Source organism: Enoplosus armatus, chromosome 14 (assembly GCF_043641665.1).
Source record: "Enoplosus armatus isolate fEnoArm2 chromosome 14, fEnoArm2.hap1, whole genome shotgun sequence".
Lineage (NCBI taxonomy): Eukaryota > Metazoa > Chordata > Actinopteri > Centrarchiformes > Enoplosidae > Enoplosus > Enoplosus armatus.
This window is the reverse complement of record NC_092193.1, coordinates 6,635,643-6,649,533: the sequence shown is the minus strand read 5'-3', so window position 1 is coordinate 6,649,533 and position 13,891 is coordinate 6,635,643. Positions and strand designations below refer to the sequence as shown.

Here is a 13,891-nt window from a genome sequence, read left to right as displayed (position 1 = left end):
CGTCTCTACTCTTAAAAAGCAATTTGGCTAGTGAAATATTAAAAGTGGCTTTTGAATTGTGGAAAGTTATATTTCCGCCCAGCAGAGTAACACCTCTACATCTGTGTTACTGTACATTTACAGGTGACACTCTCATGTTTTCCTCTGCGCTGGCGTGATCTTGATGTCTTTCCTTCCACCTGCTGTCCGTCTGTGTAACGTAACGTCCTCGTCCTCTCCCGTCTGTTGCTTGGCAAAGTTGACAAACACCTGCACAACAGACAAACTGTTTTAGCACAAAAGGGCCGCAATGTATCTGCTGTAAGTCACAATTTACTGATTTCAAGCAAGAAGTTTTATTATATAAGACGGAAAGTTTGGCTGTTGGAAAGTTTTTCATATGTGAACTGAAGCAGAAAGGTGTGATTTGTTTCCCGTAATGTTCGACAAATGTCAATCAAATTGCTTGATGCAGAGCATGATTGATTTCATAGGTATTTTTAAACAAGATTATCAAAATTGAATATTTAAACATGACTCGATACTGAAATCCAATTGTATTACATAAGATTAGATTCAATTTTCAAATTTAAAAAGAACTGATAGAGTAATAGTTTAATGAGTTATCTGTAGGTGATGTGATTCACTGATCTTATCAGGACAAATTCCCTCACATGTATTAAACAGAGGTTGAGACTCTTTGGTCATTTTCCCTCTTCTCATCGTCTTGGTTCAGACGTACCTGGTCCAGTGTTGTCTGGGAAACAGAGTAGTCTTCGATGCTGAGCCTCTCTTTATTGGCCACCACCAGCTGAAATATCCTGGCCAGGGAGGAGGAGGCGATCTCGTACTGCAGCGTGTTGTAGTGCTTCTCCCTCTGAACACAGCCGGGAAAGCAGCTCTCCATGAAGCTCTCAACAGGCTCCAGATCTGGGGACAAGTCTGCTTTAGCTGCCTTGATTTTCATGGTCACTACGTAGCCGTCACCGAATCTGGATCAAGGAAACACAGTGTGAAGATATTTTTCAGGATCCATTTCAGTTTTCTTATACCTACTCCAGCTCTCTCTGTCTTTGGTTGAGCGTCACCTACATCATACTTTTTCATCAATACCCACAACATGTACTACATTTGTTATTTGTGGTGGTTACTTCATTGTAGGCCAAACATTCAAACCAGTAACCTAATGTTGTTGTACATCTTCATATTGTTAGTATTTAGTTAGTCTTCATACATTAAGGCTATCCACAGAAAGGTTAAATTCTCTACATTTTGATGCTCACCAGTTTTCTGTACCACGATGCTGAGAAACCTTTATTTATCACGTTTTAAAGGTTGGGAATCATGATTTTTAAATACTGCCCAAACACTGTCCAAGCCTGCTAAAACACAGAAAACCTCTTACTTGTATTTGAGATGCTGGATGGTACCCAGACACTTGAAGGTCCCATTGACCATGATGGCCAGTCGAGTGCAGAGGGCCTCACACTCCTCCATACTGGTGGAAAACAACCACAATCCATCTTTATTTTTTACTGCTGCTGTTTCACGTCTACGAGCAATAAATCATAATTTTGCAGATCTCTACGGTAAAATCAAGCCAAATGCCAATCTAGTCATGACTCCATCAACAGTTGTTGGCAGGAGAGTTAACTGTGTTTGGTCAGCTGCTGCAGCCGATGTGTGCAGTGGATTCATTTCATTATTAGGGGTCGAACCTGTGTGACGTTAGCACCACAGCCCTGCCGTCCTGAATGACACTCATGATGGCGTTCCACAGGAAGCGCCGAGAGTGGGGGTCCATCCCCGTCGTGGGCTCATCCTAAACACACACACACACAGTCACAAACAAACAACAAACTTTACTCTCTGAGAACATAATTCCATACGAGCAGAGACCAAGCCCTTATCTCTATCAGCATATGGCAAAGATCTCAGATTTATGCCAATTTGAATTGAACTGCACAGTTGCCTGCCAACGTATAAAACATTCGTGGCCGGGCTTGACTGAACCCATATGGCGTCCCATCTGGATCCATAGAACCATTTCATTGATAAAACCCTGCATGAAACCCACAAAACCTCCAAACAATGTGTTCACGAGCTCCCCGTCATTGGCTAACTCACCAGCAGCACCAACGCTGGACAACCAATCATGGCGATAGCTGTGGAGAGTTTACGCTTGTTGCCTCCGCTGTAGGTCCCTGCACAGCGGCCGGCGTACTCTGTCAGACCCAGCTTCTGGATGCCCCACTCAGCCACCTGCAGGGGGGGAAGGAGATACATGCATTTGGTGGGCATGTCCATCCAAAAGGGACCCCTTCTGTTAACTGAGCTCTTCATAACAGCAAAATTAAAAGGAGAAAATAAACATTAGTGAACACTGAGCGACAGTTAAGAGACAAAACAAATTAACAAAACAGATATAAAGCTCTCTGTGCAGGGCTGAGCCAGTGGTTTCATTCAGACAGCAGAATGAAAAAAGCAGCTGGAGTCCCACTCACTCTGGGGATCTCTGACTCAGGTACCCCTCTGAGACGAGCATAGAGGTACAGATGCTCCCTGCCGGTAAGGAGCTCATCGATGGCATCAAACTGAGGGCAGTAGCCCATGTTCTGGTGCACGTCCAGAATCTCTGTCAGGATGCTACAAAACAAGACACAAGGGGCAACTCATTACACTGAGCCGTTACGGCAAATAACATGACAACTATTATGAGTGGGGTAAAGTCATTATTTAAAACATGTCATCCAGAGCTGAGCTGAGAGGAAGCAGTTTCCTTTATGTAAAAACTGAACAAAACTATACAAAAACAATGTAAAAAGGTCTCGTCAAATGAATGTATGTATGAATGTTGTATGTTAAAACAGTAGGCATGAAAATTGGATTTTTAACGAGTGGTTTAAAAGCACCAAAATCCCTTTGCAGTAGCTCCTCCAGACTAATGAGACTAAATAATTAGAGACTAATTGTCGCTCAAGACCTAGTTCATAGCTTTTTTTCCTGTTATACTTAGATAGTGTCATCAGACTGAATAATGCCAGATTGACCTTCCCGTGATTAAACTTTCTAACTCATTGGACTGTTTCTGCTCGTCTCCCATCTGGAACTGCATGCAGGATGAAACAGGAGTATTTTACAAACACCGTCTGATCAAGCCCTGAACGGAGCTTGTGTTCTATCGACCAGGGACACTTTTGACTGATCTTTATGTACCTGTAACCAGCCACAGTAGCCTCCCCGGAGCTGACATCGGTGTCACCAGTGAGCATTTTGAAGGTTGTCGTCTTTCCAGCTCCATTAACTCCCAAGAGGCCGAAGCACTAACAGGACAAAAGACAATCAGGCTCTCTGTGCGAGGACACATTCAGCTGTAAGGCTGCTGAAATGCTCTCACTATCAGAGAATGATTAGTAATATCCTTTTGAAACTAATAATCTATTGGACTTCATAAAATGACAAGAAATATCCTTGTACATGTATGTATTAATAGAGAACATGACAGTATTACAACAGATATATAAACACACCCAGATATACAGTAAATATACTTTCTTTATGACGGCTGCTGATGGTTTATGACAGCTACTGCATATTATCTCCGTCTCTAACAGTCTGTGAGGCAGCTTAATCAATGCGCAGGCTTACTTGAGCAAACAAAGAGAAGACTTGAGTGATAGAAATGAAAAAGTAGATGCTCTCAATGTAAATGAACTCAGTGACTTTACCTCTCCTGCGGGGACACCGACACAAATCCGGTCCACAGCTGCCCTCTTCCTGCCCACATACGTCTGTGCAGAGAAGGCAGAGAACCAACAATAACTGACTCCGTTTGTGTACTACTTTGTAAAACCATAATAAAAATTTAGAGGTAAAAAAGCAATATGATAAACACTAAAATTTGCCAGCAATTAATTTAATTTGTTCTGCACTACGTATATGTTTTATTTTTTTATATATCATACATTTATTTCCTTTATGTTTTCCTTCCTCTGCTGTTAGGGACTGTATGGAAATTACTGAGGTGGGTCTTATTTATATTTTAGAAAAAAAAGCAAAGCCTTTCTCTGTGTTATTAATTCCCTCTGACTTGGGGAAAAAACTGAAATATCCTCCACCCAACGTCTGAAAATAATTTATGGCAAACATAACAAAATGGTGTAAATACAGCCACTCTCTAGCGAATGAGTCCAGGTGCCAACTCCATTGGTGCTGATGGACTTGAATACTGCAGTATTTTTGGCCCAGAATGAATGATAAGAAATATAATTCTGGGATGAGAAAAGGCTGAAACACCCTCCCCTGCGCTCCCAACAAATATAGACTACCCCCTTGAGCCAAAATAAAAAATACATAACCCTCCCCTGTTCTGACCCCTTATTTCAGACGTCATAATGCGACAGTCTGTACTTTTCATAAGTAACTTTCTACCTAAGAAAACAGACGATAATACAATATATTTTATCAGCTAATGTGTATTACATTATATGCAGTTACACAGCCCCGTTAGGGACTTGTCGTGTCCATGTTATGTATTTTATTTTGTATTTTTTATATTCCTTTCAGGTATTTGACTGACGAAGACGTGTAGTTGGTAATAAAATTAAAGAGAGCTGTAATTTCAATAGGAGGGTACTCCTTGTATTTCTATTTTATTGTTTTTTTTGTATTCAGCACCTTTCACACTGAGGTTTTTGTGGATATACTCACTAACTTATTCCTCCTTCTTCTTCGTCATTTCACTCAACTTTATACTTATATGAATATATGAAAAGATGAATGAAAATAAAGCTTCAACTTCAACTTGAAACACAAATGAATGGCCAGGAAGAAACCAAGGAGCTCATATTATATACAAAGTCTATTACAGTCTAAAGTATGATATGAAATTGAGACATCATGATGAAGTCACAGATGCGGTCGAGTCAGTGGTTTTTACTTTAGAGAGGTCTCTGATGTGCAGGACGTCTGTCTTGCTCCCTCCATCATAAATTCTCTGCCTCTCTGCTGCGACGTCGTCATCCTCATCTCTGATTGGACTCTGCTTTCTGTCTGATAACCTGAAGGGTGCGAGAAAATCATCTGTGGAGAAGCATCTAGGACACTGGTGTAATATAGACTATAGATTCTGTGTCGAAGTCCCTCACCAGTGGTCCAAGAAGAAACGGTACTGGATCAGAAGATTGATGACGAAGTAGACAAAGCCTTCCACTGCCATGAAAGCAACATTTTTCCCCACAAAGTCCCACCGGAAAGGGTCCTGCGTGTACTCTTCACCTGAAAACAGAAGCGAGGTACGCACTGAAAGTGAACCCTTTATTCAGTCAGAACAAAGTCAGTGTTTTTTCACAAGCTGTACAAACATTTTCCAGATGAGAGAGCCAGAACAACGATAACTCAAAACTACTTCTTCTGTGATTACCAAAGGTATGATTTTGTCAAATTTGGTAAACCATACCCATTGGAAAATGTATTTTCCCGCCCAAGTGTTTATGTCTTTATTCAAAACCATAATTCAAAAAGCTGGATTATATTATTTGAAACATTTTCAGTGATGGACGTTGTGCTACAAATAATGATGGAAAAATATACTGAACTCACCAAATCTGGCATAAACGTCAGTAACAGCCTGGTTCATGGCCATGTCTATCAGTCCTCGGCCCAGGCAGAAGTGAGGGAGCACCAGCAGGCATTTCTTCAGCCACTCGTTGAACATCAGCAAAGACTGGCAACACACACACACACACACACACACACACACACACACACACACACACATTCAATTCACATTTCACTTGAGTCAAGAATTGATAGAACATTTCAACATACAGCATGAAGTATACACACATAATAAAAAGATAATTAAACTAAATTAAAGTTATGACTCATTTCTGAAGCTCAGTATTTTCCTGAATATTTTGCATCATCAGCTTTGTGTTCTCATACAACATTTGCATCAAATCTTATGAGAGGTTCTGAACGGCCCAACAGTATACCCAGGCATGCAAACAAGACCAATCTATGAAAATACCTCTGTTCAAGTTACGCAGACTGAAGGTTCATTCGAGTTTAAAAACGTACATTTCACTTAAAGCAAAAAACGTATTTTCATGCATCTGGAACTGAACCCCAGTCAGCCACCATCCAGTCATGTTTAAATCATGTGAGCGTCTGTGTCATATAGAACTGGAGTACATGGCTTTTCCTAATTGAATTATACATTTGATATGAGATCCGGCTGTTCTCATATATCGTCTCTGGATATTGGAAATTTAGCAAAGATTGAGATTTGCGTATAAAGATGAACTTTTGTTTTAGTCCAGTCATCACTGTTCAGCTTTGCTTTGGACAGGTCGCAGCCATTTTTACAACACCAAGAACAATTGTCTAATTCCCCCCCGGGGATCAATAAAGTATTTCTGATTCTGATTCTGAAATGCTGAATCTTTTTCTCCCCCTGGTGAACATGTATTAACTAGTGCATTCAGTTGTGATTTACTGTCGGTGGTGAAGAAGCTCGAAGTTTTAGACTTTTCTTGGAAATATCAACATAACAAGGATACGGGCCACGCCACCTCCAGTCTCACGACTCCCCCATTGTGAGATTCATCAGTGAGAGCAGAGCAGAGGAGTACAGATGTGCGGTGGAGAGAACCATCTGGCAAAAGGAATCGCTTTTTGACGGAGCAGGAAGTCACCTGTCACCATGACAGCAGCATCTGTGCTCTTTTCCCCCTACTTCTCAGGGTTAGCCTTTTAGATGCCACACAGTAACCAGGTTTGTTTTAACACTTGACAGAGTGACTGTTGGCAGTTGTCTTACATGCTCATAGCCAGCCATTCCTCACCCGTCTAACAGGCACCCTCAGTGTGTTCCCCCCCGCACTGATCACCTGTGACTCATCTTCACTCTTCATTATTCACTCTTTGTATGAATGTTTGCAGTGTAGTTTCTGTCAGATAGGTCTTTTTGGCTTGTCACAGTAGGAAAAGCACAGTTGTAAATAATGAAATTCACGATGGCTGAATTCCATTTAGCTGTTTCAGTCTCAGGATCCTGGTATTGTGTATGCTGGCTCACTGTTATGGCTATGGCCTCCTGTGAAAAGGCTTATTGTCTATTGTCTCACACAGTGGCGTCTCTCTCGCACACGCACACATAGATGTTGTTCCAAAATATCACATATTTGTCTACTCTCTAGTGTACGACGGCATATTAGGGCCATTGTAGGTTAAAAAAAAGGAGCCGGGGAGGGGGGCAATACTTAGAGAAGAAAGTCAGAACTCCTGAGATTAAAGTAACAAATTTAAGAGAAAAAAACATGTTGCTATTTTGAACTTCCTGGCAATAATAAGCTTAAACCAAGCACCATTAGTGCCTTAAACCTGCATTCTTTCAAATGGCCAGCAGGTGGCGACTCCACTGGTTGCAAAAAGAAGTCTGATTGTGTAGAAGTCTATGACAAAATGACCCTACTTCTCACTTGATTAATTACCTCAGTAAATATTTTCCTAATGAGTTTAAGGTCTCAATCGCTAGTTTCAAGTCTTCTTCAACACAGCATCATCACCATGTGACCTGTCAATCAGGACAGTGGCGGTCAGTTGCACTAAAAGACACTCTAAGGAGTCGGCTGTTCATTTTTTTTCCAAGCTAACTTTGTTAGCAGCCACTTCGGCCTTTGGGAACAGTTAATGTTAGTAGAAATGAATCGTCTCAGCTATGTGTTGAAAGGTGAGTTTTTTTTGGGGGGGGGGGTTTAGCAATATTTTACAATCCATATGTCCTTACCCTGTTGTTTTCAAAAAGCTCCAGGATGAAGGTGATGGCACTGCTGTTGATGCCGATGAACAGGTTGATGCAGGACAGGGACACATATGCAGTACTTGGGATGTTGAATATGTAGGACATGGGATACATCATGGGTGTCACTGACCACCTGTAAGACAGCGCAGCCACAGAAAAGAGAAATATTTCAATTTTTTTCACATCCCTTTCATGTCATTTATGCATTTTGAATGTCCTTGTTGTTGAACAGGGTTGTTATCCAGTTCCTTGTATTTTTAGAAGTGAGATCTCCTAATAAGGCCCTGTGGGTGCTCTCACACTAAAACACTAACTCACCTGCACAATCTCTGTTTCCTTTTGATATCCCCTTTGTGTTTTATTGTTCATATAAGTGAAAAACAAAACTGAACCAAATGAAACTAAGCAAAGCCTTACCCGTACAGTAGAAGCAGAGCTATTAGTGCTGGCAGGTTGGACGGTGATGTGTAACACTTTTTGTCAAAAGCCATGAAAATGCCAACCACCATTGCAGCGCTGAGAGTGTAGTTAACCTAAGGGAGAAATAAAGCATTCACATGAGATAATGAATGGAAAAATCAATTTTTATACAAAAATAACCTGATACAAATTCACTGAAAGGAACAATCCACAACATTTATCTGCTTGAAGTTGAGTTTCTATCCACTAATATGATGTAAACATGTAAATAAATGTTTTATTGCTTTAAATTCAACATTGAGGATGCACATTTTATATTGACTTACCATGTCCCAGAAGAAGTTGGCCACCCAGTACACTAAAGGGCTGACCCCGCTGACAAACTGCAGGTGCTTGGCCTTGGTCACACGCTCCTGGATGAGGTAGAGGACAAAGCTGGCAGGGATGAAGGACATGGCGAAAATAACACAGATCGCCACCACGGCGTCCACTGAGGTGGTCAACCTGGAGGAAGAAGCAGATAAAGTCTGTACAGGACATTCTGGTCTGGGAATGAAACGTTAATGAAAAATTAGACAAATGAGATTGAGAGAATTTACTAAAGAAGGAGCCATTACAGAAAAATATCTATATAAAAAATAACACTTGGTAACAAATACAATTGAGACAGTAATTTGCACATGTAGGCTCAGGTGGAGCTTTCTTCCAAAGATATAAAAACAAAATCAGATCTATAATCTACTTTAATTCATCTTCAGATACCGTCAAGGAAACTTGTTTCTAATAACGATCCAGATTTATGTTTATCAGTTTCTTTAAAGAAAATGGGAAACTGGTATTAAATTGTAAAAGTAAGAGCAGCGGGAGTATTCAATACTAATAATAAAACAAAATTCTTTTTACAACACTAAACCCAAACAATACACTGCTAAAAAATACTATACTATACTATACTATAGAATACTATACTCTTGTGAGTATAAAATGTAGTCTGTTGGAGTATACAGTGTTGACTGTCAGACTACTGGAATGAGAAATAATTGTTATATAGATTTCCTTATTTTTATTTAATATAATTCTCTTTTTCTTGCTTTGAGTTTCCTTCCTCTCCTGCACCTCTCCTTTTATTTACTTTAAATTCATGTATATCTAAGTACATGTAGGCAAAAGTGTGTTTGTACATATGTAAATCTCTTTGTGTACAAATCTTTTAGAATAATTGTATTCTTTAATGCGCAAACGACTAGATAGATGGATAGATAGATATTTATAGATATATAAAAAGTAACACTCACACTGTGACTTCGGAAAGCTGCTCTTTGGTGAGGTTCAGAGGGTGGTTGATGGCGGTGATGCCAAACTCGACAGGTTTGGCGGATGGAGGTAGGAAGGCCCGCAGAATGGCGTTATTGGCCACATTCATGAAGGCCACCACGGCGTGCCAGCCTTTGTTGTTGTACCATACCTGACAGAGAGGACTGTTAACTGAACACATCTCGCAAGCTTCTGATAATTGTTTTCCTGATCTACAATACAGGAACTCTAAAGCTGACCTTCCTTATATAAAAACCTTCATTAAGTTAAGTAGGAAGAAAAGCTATGAAAGTAAGCACTTAAGCTATCAGTCAACGTCCTTGCAATAACACAGACTTTCAATTGAAAAGTTTATAATATGAAAGCAAAGCGCCGGCGGCAGACATCAGACCAGCGACGATGAGTGTTTGCACATCAAACCCGCTCCTGTATCTATGCCACACCCACCTTTATATTGAATTCACTCTCCATGTATCGTAAGAATGGACCAATGTCCCTCAGGGCAAGTCCAGAATAGTAACCCTGTGAAAGAAAAGGCTCATTTTAAACTGACTTGATGGACTTTACGAACTTTTCCCATGAACAAAAAGAACAGTGAGTACCGCTGTGATGTTGAGCATCTGTCCCAGTTGATGGAAAACATTCTGGATGTCTTCGGGGTTGACGTCCAGGATGGGAAGCTGTCCTCCTACTGAGAGACCTCCATATCTGAGGACAGAGAATATTTACACTCATTGTCCCAAATCAACTACGCAAGAGGGAGACGAAGACTGACGGAAAGAGACTTGCAGCAATAAAGCGCAAATTATTACCTTTGTTCATTCACCCAGTATTTGCTCTTCAAACTGTGGGATGAAATTCAGAATTTAAATCAAGCAGAGAGGTAAATATTTGAAAAAGTGATCAAATTAAATGATTTACAGAACAATGAACACGCTTGTATTTTAATGCAGATGTAAACTACATTTAAAGCTACCTGGCTCTGATGAGGCTCGGGTAGGTTTTGACCAGGAAGTCCGAGATGTTCCTGTCCGTCAGGTCCAGCATCGTGTCTCCCGTGGCCTCTATTCGTTGGCGAGGGGGCAGGCCTCCTGCTCCGATGGGACAGATGGGCATCATGGTAAGCTTCTTACTGGAGCTGCACTGGCAGGAAGGAGACGGGTTCCTCTGGGTCCACTCAGGACTCTGTAGGATGTTGCTGACCAGAGGAGAGACGTCAGGATTCTCCCACTCTGATGTGCTGTTACTACACGGCATTCTGTAGGGAGACAAGTGGAGAAATCCACAAAGGTAAAATGAATCAGCATGCAGATGCAATATGAATGAATCTATGATTTGGGGATCATATCATTTATTAAATGTCTTGTTTCTGTCAACTTTTACTGAAAACGAGACCTTGTATCGTGTGTTTGTATACTCTTGTTACAAGCAAATTATTGGTCAGCATGTGTCTCTGCATTAGTAATTCTTGTAAATTCATTCTACCTGGTGAGTAATTCTGATGCCGACTGATGACTTTAAAAATGTTATTGAAGAAGATGGGATTAATAATATTGATATAACAGTCTTTGAACATGGATCATACCTTGATGATATGATCATATATGTGATGCCTTAATGATAATGTGAGAGATATTCAAACTAGATGTACTTGTGCAGTGGTCCTGCCCTGTCCTGTCCTGTCCTGCCCTGTCCTGTCCTGTCCTGTCCTATCGATAGTCCTGATACTCACCCTAGTGGTTCTCCTTCCATGCAGCGAGTCCCCATGCCCGGTCTGTTCAGTAAGCGCTCTGTGAAGCGTTTCATTTTGGGGTCAAATGGTTGCTCGTTACTAAATAAAGATGAGAAAATGTAAAGAAGAAAATCAAGTTAAAGCCACTGACTGAAGAAATATAAGCAATATAACCAGTGTTTATGTGATACATATCTAAAGCTAGTGTCTTGTAGAATTGCCGTTTGACAGTGTTTGTCATGAGGTCCGACCTGAAGAAGGTGAACTGTTGTCCGTACATCCAGGGGGTCAGAGTCAGACTTGGATACTCTCCAAACGGAGGGACGATCATGGTGAAGATCAGAGCTATCAGCACAAAACTGGCAGGAAGGACGATCTGAAATCCCCAAAATACAAGAAAGCAAGTCAAGACACTCTGACGTATAAGTGTCCGTCATAAACAGTTTAAACCATCAAAAAAAAATACATAGTTGTAAACTCACATATTTGCCTATGCATTATGTTTTCCACTAGATTTTATAACATATTTAATAGATCAATAAAAACAATGCAAAGGTTTTTCCTCATTGGATTTTAATATTATATGTGTCAAAAACATCCTGGCACTTAAACATGCAGCTACCCAGAGCAGATTACAATTATTCACACCTTGCAGTCTACCATCAGTCCACATCACATAATCCAGCTGTCCAAACTTAATGTGAACACTGTAGCCCTGTACCTGTGCCAGGAAGTCTTTCTGGCTTCTTATGGCGTGGTGAAACCTCTTCACTAGCAGCGCGTGGAACTGCTTCAGGATCAGAGCGCCCCCTTTCACCTGCCTGGAGCCCTTTCCAGCACTGCTGTCTGACGCACCATGGGAAATGCCGTTAGTCTGCATCTCACCATTATGTTCTGTGAAGGAAACATACAGTAAGTACTGTACATTAAATATCTACAGAGGACAAAGCATTTGCTAAAGAGGCAGCGGTAGCAAGTTGGAGAAGCAGGTTTGGGATCAGCCGTCAGACTGCTGAGATCCCACTGAGCGAGGCCCCTAAACTCATCTGAGGTTTCTGATTTTTTCTATGCAGCGGAAAAATTATAAATGTGAGTAAATGTATGAATTTGAATTTAAAGCAGTGCTGTGCTAGAAAAGAACAAGCAAGCAGCAAAACTGGTCGAAGTAAAGATCATCCCTGCTTTATTTTCAACCGTACATGCAGAGCATCTGCTCTGAATTCCTGCTGGGAGTTCCAGATATGTGAGGCTTACCATAATTATTGCCATTAAAATGGTCACAGAAAAGAATTTTAGTATCAGAATACAGCACTTTTCTGTGAAGACACTTTACAGGACAACATCCAAATTGTCCACATGTGATAAACCCCACATACCTGGTCAAAAAAAAAAAAACTTTAATGTTAAATAACAGCCAAGTCCAGCAGATTCAATAAAATAAAGCTTAAATTGCCAGAATTCTGTTGGAAGTCTCTAACCTTCATCACCCTCTTCATCAACTTTGTTGCCGTTATTTTTCCGCTGTAACATCCATTGTTCTAGAGGTGGGAGGACACGGGTGAGACACAAAACACACACACACACACAACTAAAGGGTTAAAACTGACAAATGATGCATCACACCACATATAAACACTAGACAAGTAGCTAATGTTAGAGTTAGGGAATTCAGAACAATAATAAAAACAGGTGTGAGGCAATTGGATGAACAACGTGTTAGAGAGACGGGGCAACGGGTCAGAAATTCAATTCCAGGAAAAGGCCATGCTGAATATGAGTGGTGGTATTTACCAGGAGTGGTGGCATTATTCGCTGCTTCTCCATCTGCAGTGACCTTTATGAATATCTGGAAAGAAAAGAAGAAACTTCACACAACTTTCTAAACTTTTCACGCATTAAATAGTTCTTCCTTTAAGTTCAGAGGTAAATTCATTTTCCGATTAAAGATTCTGTTAAGAAACATAACCAGAAATGTATTCAGGACAAATGCTGCCATCTCATACAGACAGTATGAACTTGTTTTACACAGCAAAAATTCTCATTTCGCAAATTGGTCTATTGTACTGGTTTTGACTTGTTTTTTCTTGATTTTACTGCAGTAACCTGCCTAATTATGTATTGTGTCAAGATACTCTCATCTACAGGAAATTTTCTTATTTGCCATTTCATGCCTTTATTAGACAGCAATAGAAATGAGGGAGAGAGATGCAACAAAGGTCCCCCGTCAGATTCAAACCAGGATGTTGCTGTTCATCATAGCCACAGACATTCTTTAACAAATGGATCTGTATGGAAACATGCTGAAATAATCTTATTGTAGAAGCACAATCTTTCACTTTCTTTGAGAAAACAAGATTTTAAGGACACAACAATAGGGAAAATTAATTTTGCAGAGTTTTTGCAGTTTACAGTAGGTGATGTTTAACACCAAATCAAAGACTGTAGAGTCATCCGCTGAAAAAATATTCAAGAGGTGGTTATTATTTATTGTTATCAAGTTTTTACCCCACTGTAGGTGTTTTCTTGTTGATAACATCAGAATTCATAAAGCGGAATAATCAGGGTTTATCTTAAAATCCAAACCTCCCAAGTTGAAAGCTGATGATATATTCTGGAAGCTCTTATTTACCATCTTTTGG

General features: G+C 40.3%; 1 protein-coding gene across 1 annotated transcript in view; it reads right to left on the bottom strand.

Moving 5' to 3' along the window:
- Nucleotides 1-132: 132 nt before the first annotated feature.
- LOC139296265 (retinal-specific phospholipid-transporting ATPase ABCA4-like) overlaps nucleotides 133-13,891 on the bottom strand; it is a 33,303-nt gene continuing 19,544 nt past the window's right edge. Inside the window, exons 26-49 of the mRNA XM_070918637.1 lie at nucleotides 13,044-13,098; nucleotides 12,731-12,790; nucleotides 11,974-12,146; nucleotides 11,504-11,628; nucleotides 11,253-11,351; nucleotides 10,497-10,778; nucleotides 10,333-10,365; nucleotides 10,123-10,228; nucleotides 9,968-10,042; nucleotides 9,502-9,671; nucleotides 8,533-8,710; nucleotides 8,204-8,319; nucleotides 7,772-7,919; nucleotides 5,581-5,704; nucleotides 5,127-5,256; nucleotides 4,919-5,039; nucleotides 3,708-3,770; nucleotides 3,196-3,302; nucleotides 2,484-2,625; nucleotides 2,107-2,241; nucleotides 1,698-1,801; nucleotides 1,385-1,477; nucleotides 722-971; nucleotides 133-249 (exon numbers count right to left, since the gene is read on the bottom strand). Of these exons, the coding sequence (XP_070774738.1) occupies nucleotides 133-249; nucleotides 722-971; nucleotides 1,385-1,477; nucleotides 1,698-1,801; nucleotides 2,107-2,241; nucleotides 2,484-2,625; nucleotides 3,196-3,302; nucleotides 3,708-3,770; nucleotides 4,919-5,039; nucleotides 5,127-5,256; nucleotides 5,581-5,704; nucleotides 7,772-7,919; nucleotides 8,204-8,319; nucleotides 8,533-8,710; nucleotides 9,502-9,671; nucleotides 9,968-10,042; nucleotides 10,123-10,228; nucleotides 10,333-10,365; nucleotides 10,497-10,778; nucleotides 11,253-11,351; nucleotides 11,504-11,628; nucleotides 11,974-12,146; nucleotides 12,731-12,790; nucleotides 13,044-13,098 (3,006 nt within the window). The remainder of the gene's footprint in view (nucleotides 250-721; nucleotides 972-1,384; nucleotides 1,478-1,697; nucleotides 1,802-2,106; nucleotides 2,242-2,483; nucleotides 2,626-3,195; nucleotides 3,303-3,707; nucleotides 3,771-4,918; nucleotides 5,040-5,126; nucleotides 5,257-5,580; nucleotides 5,705-7,771; nucleotides 7,920-8,203; nucleotides 8,320-8,532; nucleotides 8,711-9,501; nucleotides 9,672-9,967; nucleotides 10,043-10,122; nucleotides 10,229-10,332; nucleotides 10,366-10,496; nucleotides 10,779-11,252; nucleotides 11,352-11,503; nucleotides 11,629-11,973; nucleotides 12,147-12,730; nucleotides 12,791-13,043; nucleotides 13,099-13,891) is intronic.